At 39.2% G+C, this 20,107-nt stretch overlaps 1 protein-coding gene across 1 annotated transcript; it reads left to right on the forward strand.

The window, feature by feature from the left end:
* The first annotated feature begins 89 nt into the window (after positions 1 to 89).
* taf4b (TAF4B RNA polymerase II, TATA box binding protein (TBP)-associated factor) lies at positions 90 to 20,096 on the forward strand. The gene is made up of 15 exons (XM_056764206.1): positions 90 to 754; positions 887 to 1,020; positions 2,471 to 2,785; positions 2,971 to 3,081; positions 3,165 to 3,287; positions 3,381 to 3,470; positions 6,387 to 6,551; positions 9,555 to 9,681; positions 9,887 to 9,992; positions 10,745 to 10,914; positions 15,737 to 15,867; positions 16,456 to 16,581; positions 16,656 to 16,712; positions 17,233 to 17,349; positions 18,454 to 20,096. The coding sequence occupies exons 1-15, from the start codon at positions 196 to 198 to the stop codon at positions 18,586 to 18,588; spliced, it is 2,466 nt and encodes an 821-aa protein (XP_056620184.1). The 5' UTR covers positions 90 to 195; the 3' UTR covers positions 18,589 to 20,096.
* Positions 20,097 to 20,107: the final 11 nt, after the last annotated feature.

The following is a 20,107-nucleotide window of genomic DNA, read 5'->3' on the forward strand; positions in this document are numbered from 1 at the left end:
CGTAGATAACAGGTGGGGTCGATCTGCAGGTGTCAGGCGAGTATGCCGACAAACAGCACGAGACTTGGGTTTGTTCGTCTTTAAGCGAATACACGCGAATACGTTTGTTCATAAAGACGCATGTGTTAATTCAACACCTAGGAAAACGCATTTGAGTACTGAACTCGAGTTGTGTGTACAGTATAAAAATAAATAATGTCAGAAACATCTGTCTCAAATGAGTTAAACAACAATCACACCCGTGAGAAAACAGATGAAGTGTCCGCTGAAGCGTTTAAGGAGCGAGATGACGGGCGCGCGAGCATCTCTGAAGAGTCTCTGCACACTAAACAAACAGCGTCATGTAAGGAGAACGAGACGTCAAACCCCGACGCATCTAAAAACAGCAACTCGGATTCAGCTTCTCAAGAGCAACCGCAACAAAAAGAAGCAAACCAGCCTGTGACTTCCACTAGTCTATCAGTTTCATCCGAACCTGCTCCTAAGATCATAGCTGGCACTGCACAAGTCAGATCCACCACACCAGTGTTGGTCGGTGCCAGGGTTGTGACTGCTACATCCGGTGTGCAGGGATCAGGGGCCACCAGTTTGGCACTGGTTCCTCAACCTGCAAAGGTGGCAATGAACCAGCCCAGGGTCACCACTCTGACACCAGGCGTGACATTGTCGAGGATTTCAACCCCGTCGCAAAATCTGACGGTGACGCGTACCCCCGCGCCATTGCAGCTGCCTGCCAACTTCCAAGTCCCGCAGGGTAAGTTTTGGACATGTTTGACAACTTCGCACCTGTCAGGAATTTTGATTCGGGAACTTTTACTTCTTGCTGTACAGTCTTAACCATCTCGTACCGTAGCAATGTCATTCTCTCTCTGCCCCACGTGTGAAGGAATGGTGTTAATCCGCAGTGACAGTGGGCAGTTGATGTTGGTATCTCAGCAGGCTTTGGCCCAAGCGCAGGCTCAAGGAATGCTGCCAAAACCACCTAATGCTTCGGCTATAGTTAGACCTTTATCTACCCAGGTGTGTGTGTTGTTTTGATCACTGTTTGATGTCAGGAAATGAAATCAAAGGTTCTGTAAAAGAACAATTTATGAAACTTAGCATATTTAAAGATCTTTAAAGAAATGCGTTCAAGGGAAAGTTCATCTCAAAATGTGTGACACCTCCCGGTGTCGTCGGAACACAAATAAAGATATTTTAGGTTCCTGGCCCCCTCATAGACATCGTGGTTAAAGTTGTTGTCCAGGTCCAGAAAAGTACAGAAGACTTTATTAAATGTTTCCATCCGCTCATAGTGGCTCAATTGAATTTTTTTGAAGCGTTGAGAAAACTTTGTGCGAAAATCAATCCAAAATATTGACTTCAAACAATATATTCTCCTCAGTCTTGTCAGTGGTGCGTGTACACGAGAGCACTTCGACGCATGCCCATTCGGTGGGGGCAGACGCCGGCGTTCTGACTGACAACCTGTAAGGACAACTGTGTATATCAGCTGATCTGAGCTGCATGTCTGATGATATTGAGGAAGACTTGCACTTTTTTGCCCAACCGTACAAACCGAACCGTACTCACCGTAGACTGACAAGACAGAGAAGACATCATTGAAGTTGTTATTTTGGTTTGTTTTTCGCATGTAAAGTATTGTCGTCGCTTCAAAAAAAATCAATTGAGCCACTATGAGCGGATGGAATAATTTAACTGTCTTTACATTTATGCATTTGGCAGACTACTTTATCCAAACCGACTTACATTGCATTGTACTATACATTTGTTTCTAATTATTTGCAATCCCCTGAGATCGAACCCATGACCATGGTATATCTAGCGCCATGCTCTAACCACTAAGCCACAAGCTATGTCTTTAGTACATTTCTTGATCTTGACAACAACTATAAGATGTCTATGAGGAGGCCAGGAAATCTCTTGGATGTCACTTTAAATGTATTTTATTGTGTTCAGAAGATGTCGGGAGGTCTTAAAACATGTTGAACGTCATGTGGGTGAGTAAAAAATACCACAATTGTGACCCTGGATGACCCAACCAGTTTTATGGGTCAATTTTTCAAAATGGAGATTTTTGCATCATCCGAAAGCTGAATATTAAAGCTTTCTAGTGACGTATGGGTTGTTGGGATAGGATAATATCTGGCGGAGATTCTGTCGTTTAAAAGTCGAAATATTGAGAAAATCGCATTTGAAGTTGTTAATAAGAGGCACGTAGCAGGCCATCCACTAACACAATTAAGGTTTTGATATATTTACAGTGGGAAACTCGCAAAATGGAAAATGATCCTTTCTTAATATCCTAATATCATTTTATTAATGATTTTGGACATAAAGAAAAATCTATTATTTCGACCCATACAATGTCCGCTTTTACTCAAAATGTTCCTGTGCTACTTAAGACTGGTTTTGTGATACAGGGTCAAAATTTAGAGAACGTTAGTTGATTTCTCGTATCTCTTCACAGGCAACTGCTACACCCATCATCCGAGTATCTCTCCCCCCTTCAACCACTACCAACTTCAAACCTAACCCAACAACTGTAACTGTTCAGAAACCAAGGGCTACAGGGACCGTTATATTCACACCATCCAGTTCGACAGGAACAACCATCATTAAACCAGGCAGTGTTATAGGAACCGCGGTCAAAAAGCTCAACTCCACCGTGGGGACCGTTATCAAAGGCAGTCAAATGACTCCAAACATCAGCACAGCGGGGACCTTTAACCAGAGGAGTAATTCTGTCAGCGCAGCAACTGTAATTAATTCCCCTGCTGTAAAGGTATTACTCACTTTGGCTACATCAATTATTGATCCAAACAACAAAACAAAAAAATGATTCATGCGCTGACTTCAGGCCAGTATCTTGACTGACGTGCATTGTTGGCTGGTCTCAAGTTGCCTTCAGGTCATTAATTCCTATTTCTCATTAATCTGCTTAACCATGTCTATATTTCATTTGTCTAGTCTACGGGAAAAGGCGCTCCTGGTCAGGTTAATGCCCCACGTATGGTTTGTCCTAACATACAAGCCAAATCCAACACAAACACATCCTCAACCCCGGTCACTGTTACAGCGGTAAGTTAAAACCTGACGAATTGCTATGAAGTTGCTTCGAAACAGATTTTAAATGCTCGTTTTTGCTTTGTCTTTATTGTCAGGACACCCTGGAGAACGTGAAGAAGTGTAAGAACTTCCTGGTCACCCTTATGAAGCTAGCGTCAAGTGGCACTCGGTCAGCCGACATGGCTCAAAACGTCAAAGCGCTTGTCAAAGGCCTGCTGGTGTGACGTCACTTCCTACTCTCGTAATTAACGTGTCATGTATAGTAAAATACTGTAGTTTAATGTGCTGTTCGTTGTCTTCCCTGTGTGTAGGATGGGAAGCTAGAGGCGGAAGAGTTTACTGAAAAACTCTACATGGAGCTCAAATCTTCCCCTCAGCCATATCTGGTGCCATTCCTGAAGGTGATTTCAGCCATAAGCCAGTTTTAAAGCTTTTACAAAGTCATTAAAGAAGGCACTGACCTCATTTTTGACCCGTTTTTCAATTTAAATCTATTATCAGACCTTCATAGCTTTATATGAATGAAACTCTCTGCCAAATGGCTTCTTTAAGAGACATACATTTAGGTCCATTAAAATTTGGACAGATATACATTTTTTGTTATTTTAGCTGTATATCAAGTGTATTTGAGTTAAAGTTTTATAATGGATATTATCTTAAAGTGCACACTCTCTGGTTTATTTAGAGTGTTTTCACATCCAGACTAGCTGAAGGCTTTAGGAATTATACCTCTTTAATATGAAGCTTCCCCCTTTTTCAAGGGACCAAAAGTAATTGTACAGTTGAATCTAAAGCCGTTTTATTCACAGGTATGGGCTTTTCATTAAATTATTTCTTCATAAATGAAGCAAGTTAAAGGTCTGGAGTTGATTCTACGTGTGGTGTTTGCATGTGGAAGCTTTTGCTGTGAACCAACATCATAGGGTTCAGTGAAATCTCCACGCAAGTGAAACAGACCAAAGTTAGATTTCAAAAACACAACAAATCCACCAGAAAGACGCCAGGAACATAAAGAGCGGCCAAATCAACAATTTGGCACATTCTGAGAAAAGAGCAACACACCACTGAGCTCAGAAAAAAAAATTCATGGCGTCCGAATGAGATAATAGTGGTTGATGATGACATTATCCTCTCCATGTTAAAGAAAAACATCTTCACCACGTCCAGACAAGTGAAGAATTAATCCGGATGCTATTGTCTTCTATAACATCACCAAAAAACACCAGTGACCCAGTGCCTGAGGAAATCATGCATGTAAATTGAATCACACTGCCTGAACAATTATTTAGAAGATTTTTGAAGATGTTGTCTGCTCATATCATGAGATGTTCCAAGCCTTCTCCATGGCTTTAATTAATTTGATCTCTGCAAAAAATGCAAACACCACAGGTAGAATCAACTCAAGACCTTTATCATGCTTCATTTATGAAGAAATGATTTAAGGAAAAGCCCATACCTGTGAATAAAATGGCTTTAGATTCAACTGTACAATAACTTTTGGTACCTTGAAAAAAGGGGGAGCTTCATAATAAAGAGCTATAATTCCTAAAGCCTTCAGCTATAATAGATGTGAATACACTCTAAATAAAACTGAAAGTGTGCAATTGAAGACAATATCCATTATAAAACTTTAACTCGAATACTTTTGAAACACAGCTAAAATAACAAGAAATGTGCTTCTGTCCAAATATTTATGGACCTAACTGTATACAGTGGGTATGGAAAGTATTCAGACCCCCTTAAATGTTTCACTCTATGTAATATTGTGGCCATTTGCTAAAATCATTTAAATTCATTTTTTTTCCTCATTAATGTTCACACAGCACCCCATATTGACAGAAAACCACAGAATTGTTGACATGTTTACAGATTTATTTAAAAAAGAAAAACTGAAATATCACATGGTCCAAAGTATTCAGACCCTTTGCTGTGACACTCATCTATTTAACTCAGGTGCTGTTCATTTCTTCTGATCATCCTTGAGATGGTTCTACACCTTCATTTGAGTCCAGCTGTGTTTGATTATACTATATCTTGATTATACAGAGCAAATGAGAATCATAAGGTCAAAGGAACTGCCTGAAGAGCTCAGAAAAAGAATTGTGGCAAGGCACAGATCTGGCCAAGGTTACAAAAAAATTCTAAGAGCACAGTGGCCTCCATAATCCTTAAATGGAAGACGTGTTTGGGATCAGAACCCTTCCTAGAGCTGGCCGTCCGGCCAAGCTGAGCTATCAGGGGAGAAGAGCCTTGGTGAGAGAGGTAAAGAAGAACCCAAAGATCACTGTGGCTGAGCTCCAGAGATGCATTCGGGAGATACTTGTAGAAAGTCAACCATCAGTGCAGCCCTCCACCAGTTGGGGCTTTTTGGCAGAGTGGCCCGACGGAACACTCTCCTCAGTGCAAGACGCATGAAATCCAGCATGGAGTTTGCTAAAAAACACCTGAAGGACTCCAAGACTGTGACAAATAAGATTCTCTGGTCTGATGAGACCAAGATAGAACTTTTTGGCCTTAATTATAAGCAGTATGAGTGGAGAAAACCAGCCACTGCTCATCATCTGTCCAATACAGTCCCAACAGTGAAGCATGGTGGTGGCAGCATCATGCTGTGGGGGTGTTTTTCAGCTGCAGGGACAGGACGACTGGTTGCAATCGAGGGAAAGATGAGTGCAGCCAAGTACAGGGATATCCTGGACGAAAACCTTCTCCAGAGTGCTCAGGACCTCAGACTGGGCCGAAGGTTTACCTTCCAACAAGACAATGACCCTAAGCACACAGCTAAAATAACGAAGGAGTGGCTTCACAACAACTCGGTGACTGTTCTTGAATGGCCCAGCCAGAGCCCTGACTTAAACCCAATTGAGCATCTCTGGAGAGACCTAAAAATGGCTGTCCACCAACGTTTACCATCAAACCTGACAACTGGAGAGGATCTTCAAGGAGGAATGGCAGAGGATCCCCAAATCCTGGTGTGAAAAACTTGTTGCATCTTTCCCAAAAAGACCCATGGCTGTATTAAATCAAAATGTTGCTTCTACTAAATACTGAGCAAAGGGTCTGAATGCTTAGGACCATGTGATATTTCAGTTTTTCTTTTTTAATAAATCTGCAAAAATGTGAGCAATTCTGTGTTTTTCTGTCAATATGGGCTGCTGTGTGTACATTAATGAGGGAAAAAATGAATTTAAATGATTTTAGCAAATGGCTGCAATATAACAAAGAGTGAAAATTTTAAGGGGGTCTGAATACTTTCCGTACCCATTGTATATACCTGGAGATGCTGAACGTTGATGCTGATGTGTTCTCGCATTTAGAGAAGCCTGCCAGCTGTGCGTCAACTCACCCCAAACTCGCAGCTTTTCATTCAGCAGTGTGAACAAATCAAACCCTCAGATTCAACCAACAGTGTAACCCAGAAGCCCCCCGCCACTGTCAGCTCCTCCCTCAAATCCACACAACCAACCAGAACTGCTCAGCTGGTAAGCCCCTGCCCATTTTCATAATGCCGTGTGATTTATCATGAAGATGATTTCAGGGGTTAGCCTATATGAAACAATGTGAGAGTAATTTGATAATAACTAAAACAAATGATCTTTCAGTGTAGGGGTTTTACTACGGAAGCAAACCTGGAACAGCATCATTTTTTTAATAATCTATAGTCGTTTGTTTTCTGTTTTAACATTACATGCATATGAGTAGTGAACAGACACTTTTACTTAAGTGACCTTTAGGCACAGACAAATTAAATGAGGCGCTTGGTATACATTTTTGTCAAGCATTTGACACCACTTACTATTTGAAGGAGGGAATTAACGCTGTTTCATGTATTCTGACTTCTTTAAAATGTTAAACGTGCTGGTTTCTCATGCTTAGCATGGTTAACTTGTTAAAATCTGAGATCGACGAATGACTTAGTATTTCTGTGCTTGATACTCTCCCCCAGCACTCCAACTTGTTTTTGAAAGTTTTTATAATTCTGGATCCCTGTGTCGTCACAGGGGTTCAATTCCTTTTATTGGCCATCCTCCCGGAAAAGCACGCCAAGGCAAAAGACATAGCCCGCCCTCGAGCCAACCGAAGAGCGACAGTAAGACACTGTGGGTCTGCACTGCAGCTCGTTACTCTTGCGTTAGGGAGAGAAGTTTAAGGTGTGTTTGTTTGTTCACGCCATTTCAGTGATGGATGTTATATAAACTGTGGATATAACACTGGATTTGGAGATCGTTTGAAACCGATAGATGGCGCGGTCCCAGCGCTAAAAGATGCCGCACAGGGTATGTGTACCGCACACGGTATGTGAAACAAGTCATATGTCTGGGTTTTGTATCGGCAAAGTACGTGCATAATGTTAAAAACACGAGGGGTTAATGCGATGATGTGTTGTGTGCTCGTGCTGTAGTTCTGTCCCCCCTGCCAGCCTCCAGCAGCTTGTGTTTTTCCGGAAATAATTATATAGCTTTATTTCTCTTATAATATTGTGATCAAACTAAACACTCTTCGAAGATTCGACGTATGCAATACTACTGTAAAGGTACTCAATATTGACATGCTTAACGTCTAAGAACCTACTGTGATACAGGTCTCGCAAACACTGGTGATGATCTGGAAAGGTCTTTTTAAAGATTTATCCTTTGACCTTTAGTCGTGAAGTCCTCCAGTTTGTGAGATTTGTTTTTCAAAATTCTAAAAGCTCGATTAACAGTGTAAAAAATCAGAATGCATGACATGGCATGATACCCGATCTTTAAACTTCAGGTCTGTGTATGTTTTTTGGTCTGGCAGTATAACTATTTTTAGTTAGTTTATTTTATTCTTTTATTGTACAATAATTGTATTAAATAAACGATTTGTGGAATTTTGTTGTATGTTAATTTGAATAAATAAATAAACAAACGTTTTTTTGCATTTAGAGAAACAGAATGGGACATTGACATCGAGGGGTTTAGCTTTGTATCACAGTCTTAATTCAAAACATTTGAGAGGCAAGTTTAGCCAAGTAACGGTTCTTCTCGGTTTCTTTTGCTTTTTATGAGAAATAATCTTCAGGCACTCTAGTGCAGTTTCATTGTACCGGAAGTTAAGGGCAGTCTGCGAACGCGCGCATAGATCGTAACGTTTATTTATGTTGTTGCTTTGAAACTGTCTATAACTTTTTCTTATGTGCATCAATATGATTTTTTTTTCCTAAAACTTCATAATAAGTAAATAAATTACCTAACATGAACTATCAATGAGCAATATAGCTATTTAGGATTTATTAATCTTTGTTAATGTTAGTTAAGGCCAATATGATTGTTCAGGTTTGTTCATTGAGGATGTTAACCGATTCAACTTTTGACTTTAAAATGCATTAGTAAAAATTAACCAAGATTAATAAATGCTGTCAATTTTAATTGAATTAATTCATGTTAACCATAAAACCTTGGTTTAAAGTGTCACCCAATTTTTTTTATTTGTTTTAACTGACTAATGCTGGGGTCTGAACCAGAATCAAGCAATTTGCGCAATTAAATTACATACAAGGTCGCAAAGATGCGAATAGATGCAAACTCGTGCCATGCGATGCAAATGACGTGAATTGGGCAGTTTTCCATGCATGTTGAATAATTTCAACTCGAGCGAGAAATTCACACGGAAAGCTAATTGACACCTACTGTTTGTCGGATCTACATGCGTGATGAATACACTCTCCGTTTTGTGATGTTTTGCATGTCACTCACACAAAAATAACTAACTTTTCCAACAAATAATAAAGAACATGGAACGTCATTGTTCAGGTTTGGTGAGAACCCAGCGTAAGGCTGCAGCACAACTTACTCACCGGTACATCTTACCCCACGATTCCTTAACATATGGTCTCTGGAATTTTGTATGTTGGATCCTAAGTGAACAATCCTGATGTTTTATGTCATAACAGAATTAGACGTGTGTGTGTAAGAGAGAGAGAGAGAGAGAGAGAGAGTCTAATTTCACACTGTCTCCTTCCCGGCGCACTGGTTCATTTTTATGACAGCCTCCCCTCACTTTGTCTTCATTTCCTGGTTAACTCGCCACCGCCCACGGTAAACAGGCTAATTCACTTAAAACCACCAGTATCCCACAAGCTCTAGCACAGCTAAATTAGTTTTACACCCGAGACAAAGATGCATGAGTCTTACCCCATTTCTTACCAGGAATGTCATGTTATCATATTGAAATAATGTCATGATTTGTTTTTCTGTAATCTAATATCACCATTTTATTGGACGTCTTGATGGATTTCCACAGAAATATGGAAGCTCATTTTGCATACACCTGAATAGACTTCAGAGATTTTGATTACTTGAGAGAATCAGAAAGTGTTCCTTCTAATGCTCGACATAAATGGCTTCAAGGTGGTCAAGACACACCATAGTTTCTTTAAATATTTCATATGCATAATTTTTGTGTCTGTGCTGTACTATTCAATTGAGCGCTGACTTATCGCTTTAACTTTTTGGCAGCTGGTTCACCAACCCAAAGGAGTAATCGTCAAGCATTCTGTGACATCATCACCACAGGTGGTCCTGCCTGCTCAGACCCAGTCTCAACCCAAACAGCTGGTCATTCAAACCAAAACTCATCCAAAAGGTTTAAGCTCTTTTTATATCCTTTCATACTCTAGATATTGACATTGTGTGATTACATAGACTTGTTTAAGTTTTACTGACTGTGGTTTAATTTGAAAGACTAAAAGACTATGCAAGTTTTATTACTTTCTGCTTCTTTCTCCTCCAAATGTCCAAATTCATTTCCAGCTGATAAAAATATCTGTATTTTCATTCTTTCCCCACAGGTTCTGTTGTGCGGCCTTTCCTTCAGGTGTCTAAAACGCACTTTCCTCAGCCGGCCCTTGCAGCACAGACGCACGGCTTCAAGGACAGCACCCCGGGCTCTTTCCGGTAATATCTCTGACTCGCGGCCATTGTCAGGCGCTATGTGTGTGTGTGTAGTTGTGAGTGTACGTGTTAGAGTTTTGTCGCTGTAGATTTGGCTTCCTCAATCAGTCGATTGGTCCGTGACACACACACAGGCATTTTTCTAAGAGGAAAGAGAGTCAGTGGCGCTTCAAGCCTTGCGGACAATAAATAATTGGCGAGTACCAAAAGAAAATGATACAAAATGTGAAACGGAGTGGTGTACAGCACTTTTAGATACTATTAATAGCTGAATAACAGCTACTAGTGATCCATAAGAGAAAATGAACATTCTGTCATCATTGAGTCGCCCTCTTGTTATTTCAAACCTCTTTTACTATTTTCTTCTACAGAACCGATGTTTTGAAAAATGTTGGTAACCGAAGAATGGAAGTTCCTTTTAACTTGTATTGGTTTCGTGTCTATGCAATAGAAGTGAATGGGTACCGCCGTTGTTTGGTTACTAACATTTTGTGTTCTGCGGAAGAAATTTCAAGAAAGGTGATTAAATGCTATCCCTTTAATACAAACATTAAGAACAATACAGAAGTGTTTGCTTATGAAACAAATAACTTTAGACTGTCAGTAAGACTTTAACCTGAAAGTTGTCATTGAAAACGGAACGTGAGGTGACACTGGAAGGAACCTCGTTTCAGAAGCCACACCACACTGTGTGTTACAATAATTTGTAGAGGGTTTTATTTTGTGCTTGTGCGCATTTGTTGCTCTTCATTTAGAGATGACGACGACATTAATGATGTGGCGTCCATGGCAGGAGTGAATGTGAGTGAGGAGAACGCTCGTATATTGGCCTCTGGCTCTGAGCTCGTGGGATCAGTGATCCGCTCCTGTCAAGAGGAGCCCTTTTTATTCCCATCAGCCCTCCAGACACGAGTGCTGCACATCGGTAATTTCACTCAGCCCAGTCAAAACCGGCTACTAGAATCTTACTATCTGTATAAAAGTGACAGTTCACCCAAAAATGAAAATACGGTCATCATTTAGTCTTCCTCCGTCATTTCAAACCTTTGTGACTTTCTGTTTATAAGTGTCTCTTCACTACTCATATGCATGTAATGTTAAAACAGAACACAAAAGAAGATTTTTTGAATAAGGTGGTAGGCGAACAGCAACACAAACCCAATGCAAGTGAATGGGGACCGGTTAACAACATTCTTAAAATGATCTTCTTTTGTTTTTTTGTGGAAGAATGAAAGTCATAGAGATCTGAAATTAGTAAACGATGACAGAATTTTTATTTTGGGGTGAACTATCACTTTAACTTTCATATTCAATTCCATTAAGTGCAAGTCTCGTTTTGTCCTACATTTTATAAATGGTTGAATCGGCCACACGCACCTGGCCCGAAGGTAACTTGCGGTCTGTGTTTGGTTTTAAAGACCTTTTTTCATATTTAAATTATATTTATATTTTATTGCTCATTAATTGTATTAAATTATCTACCTAATCGTTATGTGCCCCAGTAGATCACCGCAAAGAATCAATAACTGATATGTTGTTGCCGCTGAAACTGTCTGTAATAACTGTAAACGGCAAACTCATAGTGCGTTTAAAAGTGGGGAAAGGCCTCTTATTGGGGTATAACATTGCATGCAAGCTACAGTAGGGGACAACAGAAATGTCTACATTGATGTCTTTTGTCCTTTATTTAAACGTATATATATATATATTTTTGGACTTTCATTTTTTTGCCAAACATTCACATCTCCATTTTCAAACCCTTGAAATAATACTAATAATATACATGTATATAAGATAAAAAGAAAAGAAGAAACTAAAAGAAAAAATAAGAAAACAATATAATACAGTCCAATACATTGCCTCACAGTTAAATTGAATGAAAAATAAATAAATTAAATACAAGCATATCCCTCCGTCATTAATATCTTTTATTCATTTTATTTTATAATATATTATTAATTCAATAGATAATAACCCTGAAAAGATTAGTAAAACAAATCTCTCTAGATACGTATCGAAAATATATTATGATGATTTTCCATCTTTGCAAAAAAAATCCATCTTCATTTGCACGTATTAATAATACGTTTGAATAATGTTCAAAAAAATTAAAGGGATACTTCACCCAAAAATTTAAATTCGGTCATCACTTACTGTCTGGTTCTGGTTATAAGCATTCTTCCAAATATCTTTCTCTGTGTTCATCTGAACAAAGAAATGTATTCAGATTTGGAAGAACTCGACGGTGAGTAAATGACGACAGAATTTTCATTTTTGGGTGAAGTATCCCTTTAAGAATGTATTTAATATCTTAAATACCTGTTGTGTAGTTGGGCTTGGAGTATGAACTGAAGCTCAGCTTTGTGATGAATTTAGCAAGGCTTTGTAAAAAATTACACGACAAGTACAAACTTATTGAGTCAAGGCCCAGGAAATACAATTATAGATGTTAAAAATGTTTATATTAGGTTTTTGTTTAATAGAATAAACCATGTTTCCTGTCCTGTAGTTTTTTTACAAATGCTTTTGTCCAATAAATCCCTTTAAACGCCAGTTGACCCAAAATAAAATTTAAAATTTTTATCATGTCATTTAAAACCAGTATGACTCTTTCTTCTGTGGAACTCAAACAATTATATTTTACAAAATGTCTCCGTGGTTTTCTGTCCATACATTGGAAGTCAATGGAGGCCAATGTTTCCAATGTTGACCAACCATTCTTCAAAAAAAATCAGCAAAAGAAAGAAAGTCATACAGGGTAGTAAATGATGTGAGAATTTTAATTTTGGGATAAGCTTTCCCTTTAACCAAGTTCAGTTTTCTCCATTTTGTTTCATATAGCTCATTTTGTAATGCTTTAGTTTAAACGGTCAGGTCATTAAAAGCAAATTAGCATCCATCCCAGCATCTACCACCAGTGTGTCCTTGAGCAAGACACTTTACTCCATGTTGCTCCAGGGGGATTGTCCCTGTAATAAGTGCACTGTAAGTCGCTTTGGATAAAAGCTTCTGCCAAATGACTTAATGTAAATGTAAATGTAAATGCAAATACTTTCCAAATATGCCCTCCGAGCATCACTTCTGGTCACTACTGTATGTTGTGGGGATGCCCACTTGTCCACAAAAGAAGCCTTTTCAGTAGTAAAATAAAATACTCAAAAAAAATTACCTTAGTGTTGCCATTCTCTGTCAACCTGGAAGAGCAATATAGAGAATATAAAGCTGACGTCACGCCCTATGTTGATGCTGCAGTGGCGCCGCCATCTTGGGAGGATCATACTCCACTGCTGTTATTGTATTGATATGTACCGTTACTTGTTATATTTCATATATGGAGAAATCGAAAGTACCAGGGGCTTTTCCTGTAGTTTTTAAACACAGCAAGACTGACCCACCATAGTTATATTTCCTAATTAAACAAGAAAATTAAACACGGCATTGAATGCACTAACATTGATTCTTTCAAGATGGCTCAACATTCAACACGGCATGACGTAGCTTCACATTCTCTATTCTAACATTTCCAAACACACCGTTTCGCTGACCCAAGCTACAGTCTTTATCACATCGGATAAAGATACGCCAGTGACTTGGGTAAGCATATGTCTCCTTCTCTGTTTGTCAAAGTGGGTTTCACCTCCCTCAGCTCTGCCTCGACGCTGTACATCCTGTCTGTGCTTTTTGGGGCATACGTTGCAGTGTGTTGTGACAGACACTGAGCGCGGGCTCTGTCTTTGATCAGCGGTATCTCTGACGAACCCGTTCTGCTTAATCAGTATGCTAATGACTGCTGAGCCGCGCAAAGTTGCCAGAGTGGCAGGAATCCACTCAACTGCACTGATCAAAAAAACGTCGGAACAAGGGAGAGCAAGGACGACAGAGAGAGAGAGAGAGAGATAGCCAGGAGGTAGGGGGAGTCGTGCGGAGGAGGTGGAGATGGGAAGGGAGAAAAGTGGAAATGAAAGAGACAGGCTTGGCCTCGCAGGAACATGGGCCGCATCAGCAGAAAGGCCAAAAATGAGATGGCGTTGGAATGTTTGCAGATGTCTGTCTACTCGGCAAGAGTAACAGGCCGTCAGGAACAAAGCACGTCTGACGTTGTGGAAATCTGAACACAATATAAACAGTACAGGAAAACATCTAAATCGCCGAATTCCAACTGAATGAAAACATTTGCTTCCAAATCCGCAGAGATCTTTTATTCTGTCAGGCGTTTAATGGGTCTATTCAAAAGCTCAATTAGAACAAGATACACAGGATTCTTAAAGAGCTAGAGCCACATGGAAACTGTGGCGACACTGGGATGAAAAGGGCAAGAGTACACGGACTGTCCCAGAGGGGCCGGACGATTTGTGGGTGGGCTGGCCAGATGTATATACAACATTTAAAAAAATGATGCATTTAAAATAAAGACAAGGTTTCTGGCATACACAGGCAATGTACTGCAGTGTCCAAAAGTGATGTCTGGAGGGCCAATTTGTACAGTTTTTGCTTTTAATGCTCCCCAGGTTATATTAAACCATCAAAATATGAGGTGTGTGGAATAAAATGGAGACACACACTCTTAAAAATAAAGTTGCATCAAGATTGCCCTATTGGAGAACCTTTTTTGTCTAAATGGTCGCATTTAGAACCTTTAACATCTGAAGAATGTTCTTTTTCACAAAAGGTTCTTTGTGGTCGAAATAGCTTCTTCAGATTATAAAAAGGTAAGAAAGAGATGGTTCTGTAAAGAACCTTTGACTGAATGTTTCGTTTGTGGGAACAAATATGTTTCTTATGTTGCATCGCTGTGAAGAACTTTTTAAGCATCTTTAGTTTGAATAGGGGAACTTGGTTGAGTTACATAAAAAATAAAATGACAAAGGCAAATTACAGGGAAAATAGGCTTTATTTTAGTATATATTAAAAATACATAGAAAAACAAAGCTCACAGAAAATAAAACATCTAGCAAAAGTCTATTAGTTATTCATATTTTGTTGATCTTTTTTTACTGCTGCAGTCATTCTGATAGGCATTGACATGATAAGCTTTGCACACATTGCCTTTTTCCCCAAGCCTTACATTTCTCTCAAAGCTGAGCTTCAGGGATGTTCAACGATTTATCGCATCCAGAATAAAAGTTTGTGTTAACATAATAAATGTCTGTTCACTGTGAATTTTACTTTTGTATTTATAAAACCAAACACAAACGTTAAAGATTTTTTTTTACAAAAAATAAATCATGTTAATATATAATTTAAATGATATTAATATATACATGTATCTGTACGGGTTTGTGTTTATAAATACAAAATAAATATGCACGGTGCACATATATTATATAAACAAACTTCTTCTGGATACGATTAACCGACAAATTATATATTTCCAAAAAAGGCAAAGATGTCAATTTTCCAAAGGTGGACACATTATACTTTTCTGTTACACATTTTCATGATGTAGTTATAGGGATTTTTCTAGATATTGTTCTAAAATGTATTCATGTCCAGAGTGAACTCTGCCGAAAAATGAAAATTCTGTTACTCACCCTTAAGTCGTTCGACAAACCTTAGACATCCGTTCATTTTCGCAACGCAAATTAAGAGTTTTGATGAGGTTCGGGAGATTTATGACTCTAGAAATTTTCAGAGTTCTCCTTAAGCAAAACGCCAATGCCAAGACAACACACTCTGGTGCTGTTATGTTTTGCTCAATACATTGAAACTGTGTTTGTACATTTGTTTGTACATTTGTTTGTGGACAGGTGGTTCTCTGGGTATCACAGAGGTATGTCCTGATGTTCTTGAAATGCTCTCTCTGGCAACACAAAAGAGATTAAGAGACCTGCTGGAGAAGCTCACTGCTGTGGCACAACATCGCCAGATCTCCTATAAGGTACGACCTTGAAATAACGCATGGATTTTGTACACATTTGCTAGAATAATATCAGTTGTTTAAAACAAATGTTGACCTTTGGTAATTTCTTTATTAGCATTGTCACAAACTTAAATGTTTGTTCCTGACATGCAGTATGAAGTATGTAACCTTTCCATCTATATCTCCATCTGTGTTTAAATCAAACTTCCACTTACTTTACAAAGCCACAAAATTGTACCAGACAGCTCAACTTATAAATCCTTATGAAAAAATTGACTCCAACACCATCAAGCTGCTTAAATGGTGTTTTGCAGGGTTAGCCAATACCCAAGTACTGTTTTTGCATTGTTACTGTGCTAAAAGCTTTCTAAAGTCTATACAAACGGTTGAGATATGCTGAAATGAACTTGACCTTCAGGATTGTGTCTTGTTGGACTCTTAACACTGCATGTTTCTCTGCTCCAAGCGACTTCCTGTGCTGTTATTCTTTAATCAAAGGTGATCTTATCACTAGTTACATTTCCATCTTAGTAAACCAGGCTTTTTGAGTATGATTTGCTTCAGAATTGTGTGAAAGCTTTTGCAGTGTGTATTTCCTCTGTTAAGGATGATTGGCGGTACAGTCAGACCAGTGACACGCGCTCTCAGCTAAAGTTTCTGGAGCAGCTGGAAAGACTGGAGAAACAGAGACAAGAGGAAGAAGAGCGAGAAGCGTTGCTCCGCATCGCCCGGGTAACCAACACACAGCAGTTTTTGTTCAAAAGTAAATAAACACTAACATAACCGGTCTCTTTTTTTGTTCATAGAGTCGCTCAAACAATGAAGACCCTGATCGACTGCGTCTGAAACAGAGAGCGAAAGAGGTAGGATGTGTGTTTGTGTAAATTGAAAAAATCCTCCATTCCTCCTCCACAACCTGTTTTTCATTCCTTCTGCTCTCTTGTATAGCAATGAGGACAATCAATGCTCTTCATAAAGTCCCGTTTGTGCCCCACATAGACAGCTTCACACACGCACATATACACATACCCTGGAGACAAGGCTCCCTAATTGGGGGCTCATTTTAATTGAGTCTAATATTGGGTCTGGAATTGAAGCCCGGGGCCAAACAGGGAACAGAATGTAATGAAAGCCCTCTGGAAGAGTTGTGTGTCTGTTTACAAGGTAACGCTCATTTACTCGGGCTCCCTAACACACGATGTACATCCATGACACGTACATATGTGGTTTTTTTTGTCATAGGGTATGGGTAAAATTAATAGTGCTGATATCAGAGATGTATCACCACCACAGCTTTGACAGTCCCCAGATATTGATTTTATTTATTACTGCCTGTCATACACGTTTTCTATTTTTATTTAGAGTTTTACCCCTTTGTTTTAGATGCAGCAGTTTGAGTTGGCACAGATGGAGCACAGAGATGCCAATTTGGCAGCGCTGGCAGCCCTGGGGCCCCGTAAGAGGAAACCTCTGGAGGCACCCGGTCCAGGGACCAACCAGGTACCTGCATGTGTCTATACAACCACCCTTCTGTGTTGAGTTATCCTGTGTGCTCTTACAAAATGTGTTCGAGATAATCACTCGCACACATAAACAGCTTGTAGTAGAGTCAGTTTTGGATTTTCTGTCTATATTTAGCCAAGCAATGTTTGCACTTGTGGCTTGAGTTAAATTCACATGTCGGTCACGTGACCTCCGGACAAATATATTTTTTCTTGGTTTGCACACGCTTTATGTGTAATATAGTGTGTGAAATTGTAAATGGTTTTTATGAGCTTTAAGGGGAAAGTGGGACAGTGTTGAGGAAAAGATCGAACAAAAGACCAGAGGATTGTATGTTAGTGTAGTTTAATTAGTTTTTACATTTGTGAATTCCTTTTCCTTTAGGCTGAGCAGAATGCTAATAAGTGAAAAGATGGTTTTGAGTTTTGTGTGCTTAAATTACACGGGCCTTTGAAAAAAGCCTCCTCTGCCCGAGGAAGTTTTGTATTTGCCTCTTTTTGAGGTTTCGTCTCTGTTTAAATATGCATCTCTGTGAAGAACAACGACATTTAGGGAAAGACCCAGAAAACAATAGAGATTCAGAATTTTCAAGTACTTCAACCTTTGTCTCCAAATCTGCCATCATATACCCTCTTTCAATTCTGTATAACTTTTTTCTGTCAACACAAAATACTCATTTTCAAAATATTGCTAACCGAACAAGGGTGGTACCCATTGACTTTGGCACTGGTTTTATGTCCATACAGTAGAAGTGAAAAGGTGGCGCCGTTGTTTGGTTACCAACATTCTTCAAAATATCAAATTTTGTGTTCTGCAGAAGAAAGTACATACAGTTTTAAAATGACAAGGGTGAGTAAATGACAGAATTGACATATAATGTGAGTTCTATTCAAGGATCTATGTGAGTTTCCCCTTCAAAGTTACATTTTCTTTAAATCTATTTCTGATAATTGAATGATTCCTCAAAGGACAACAAATTAGTTTTAGCTTTGTATAAATATAATAAGCAAACACAATGTTTCATTCATATCACTTTCTTATTGGTTAAACCACAAAGATGTGTGTGGCTAAAGAAGGTTCTTGTTTTTATTCGCCCTTCAGTTGTTAGGTCCATATGGGCAGTTTTCGATTCAGAGACCACCAATACGAGTCACTTTGAGAGATCTGATTTTCTGCATGGAGCAAGACCCAACACTCAGACACTCTCTCATGATATATAAAACATATTTACAATAGAGACACAGTTACACCTTTGACGTATATCTTCAGATGTGTTCAGTTGTATGTCTTTACCAAAATAGCAAAAATAATTGATTTGATGTTGAATCGATGTAAATTTGGTTGATGCAACATTAAACCAATTATTTGCTATCTGAATGCGTCAAAGCGATGAAATGCATATAAAACAGTATTATTTTTGTTTGTGTAAGTTTTGTCTCATCGTTGTGCTGACTTCTAAAATTATTGTCATGTTGAATGTACATTAAGATTGTATCCGCTTTGTAAGGAATCACAGAAGATTAAACACTTAACAGCAGCAGCTTTTGTGTCTCTTTGTTTCATACCACTGTGTGTTCGTTCATTGCTTCTCAGATTGACTAAGAAATTGCTTTCACTACCTAGCCGACACAACCATGTTTGAAATGTTGTAACAGACTGACTGATATTGCATTTTCAAAGTCAATCGAGGGTTGTACAGAGGTCTGTAAGAGCTCCAGGGCAGTTCGTGCCCTTACTTAGGCCAAACCAATCGCAACAAAACACTGCCTCGGGGACTACAGCTAACCAATCACACTATACTGCCATAGGCGTTAAAATCAACCAACTACTGCGGGACAAATGCATAGAGACCAGAAATAACCAATACGAGCAGGATAAGCAATTGTAGTCCAAATCTGGATAAAAAGCACCCTTAGAATTTGAGTCCTGGCCAATACAAAGTCAATCAAAAAGTTTATCTCTGAAAAATCAAGATTAGCGAACAGAGCATCACTTTTTAACTTACTCTAAATGATTTAAGTTAAAGGCTATCCAATGTCACAGTTGCGCAGGGTTTACCTCCACGTCACTATTTCCCTCAAACATCTTTGCATTTTTAAATTGAATGTTCTTCAAAAAGAGCCCCTTTAATGCATGCCTTGCCCCAACCTCAGAAACTTAAATACTCTGTGTGCCTGCCCGAGGTACAGGATTCCGAAATATTCCATTACCTCTGAATAATCATGAATGAGTTGCTGGGAGCTAAATATTGATACGCCCGCAGCGTTCACACTCCCCGGTGTGTGCGCATGCTATTGAGCGGTATGCCAATACACGCTCGCAATACAAAATCAGAAATTCAAGCACAACGATGAAACAAATTGTGTTCTTTCGCAACAACAAAAAAGGACGCAGCTCACATACATTAAAACAAAACAAGGTTCACCAATCAGTCTTTTCATCAAGGACGTTTCACGACCCTTCGTGTCGACTAATGGATGAACACTTCGTGCACGATGGACTCCATGAGAAGCAGCTGAAATCGTTCCAGACTGCAACTCTTCCATTCAATGAATTATTGATCGTATCATCAGCCGCACGCGCTGTTAACCGCCACACATCAAAGGCGCAGAGACAGAACATGTGCGCAGTCTAGTGTTTCCGTTCTTCTGACGGCGCGTCAAATGGAGGAAGACAGAGGTAATTTTCCCGGTGATGATTATGCATGAGCAGTCTCATAAAAACAAAGATGTTTTTAATGTTATCTGAGGCCTGT

The sequence above is a fragment of the Triplophysa dalaica genome, chromosome 13 (genome assembly GCF_015846415.1).
Source record: "Triplophysa dalaica isolate WHDGS20190420 chromosome 13, ASM1584641v1, whole genome shotgun sequence".
NCBI classification, from domain to species: domain Eukaryota; kingdom Metazoa; phylum Chordata; class Actinopteri; order Cypriniformes; family Nemacheilidae; genus Triplophysa; species Triplophysa dalaica.

Bases quoted from the DNA above. Each gene is read 5' to 3' on its own strand.
- taf4b (XM_056764206.1), top strand. From the start codon at position 196: ATGTCAGAAACATCTGTCTCAAATGAGTTAAACAACAATCACACCCGT. The intron at 3,082-3,164 runs GTAAGTTAAAAC...CTTTATTGTCAG, and splicing joins CCCCGGTCACTGTTACAGCG to GACACCCTGGAGAACGTGAA. The intron at 17,350-18,453 runs GTACCTGCATGT...TTCGCCCTTCAG, and splicing joins CCGGTCCAGGGACCAACCAG to TTGTTAGGTCCATATGGGCA.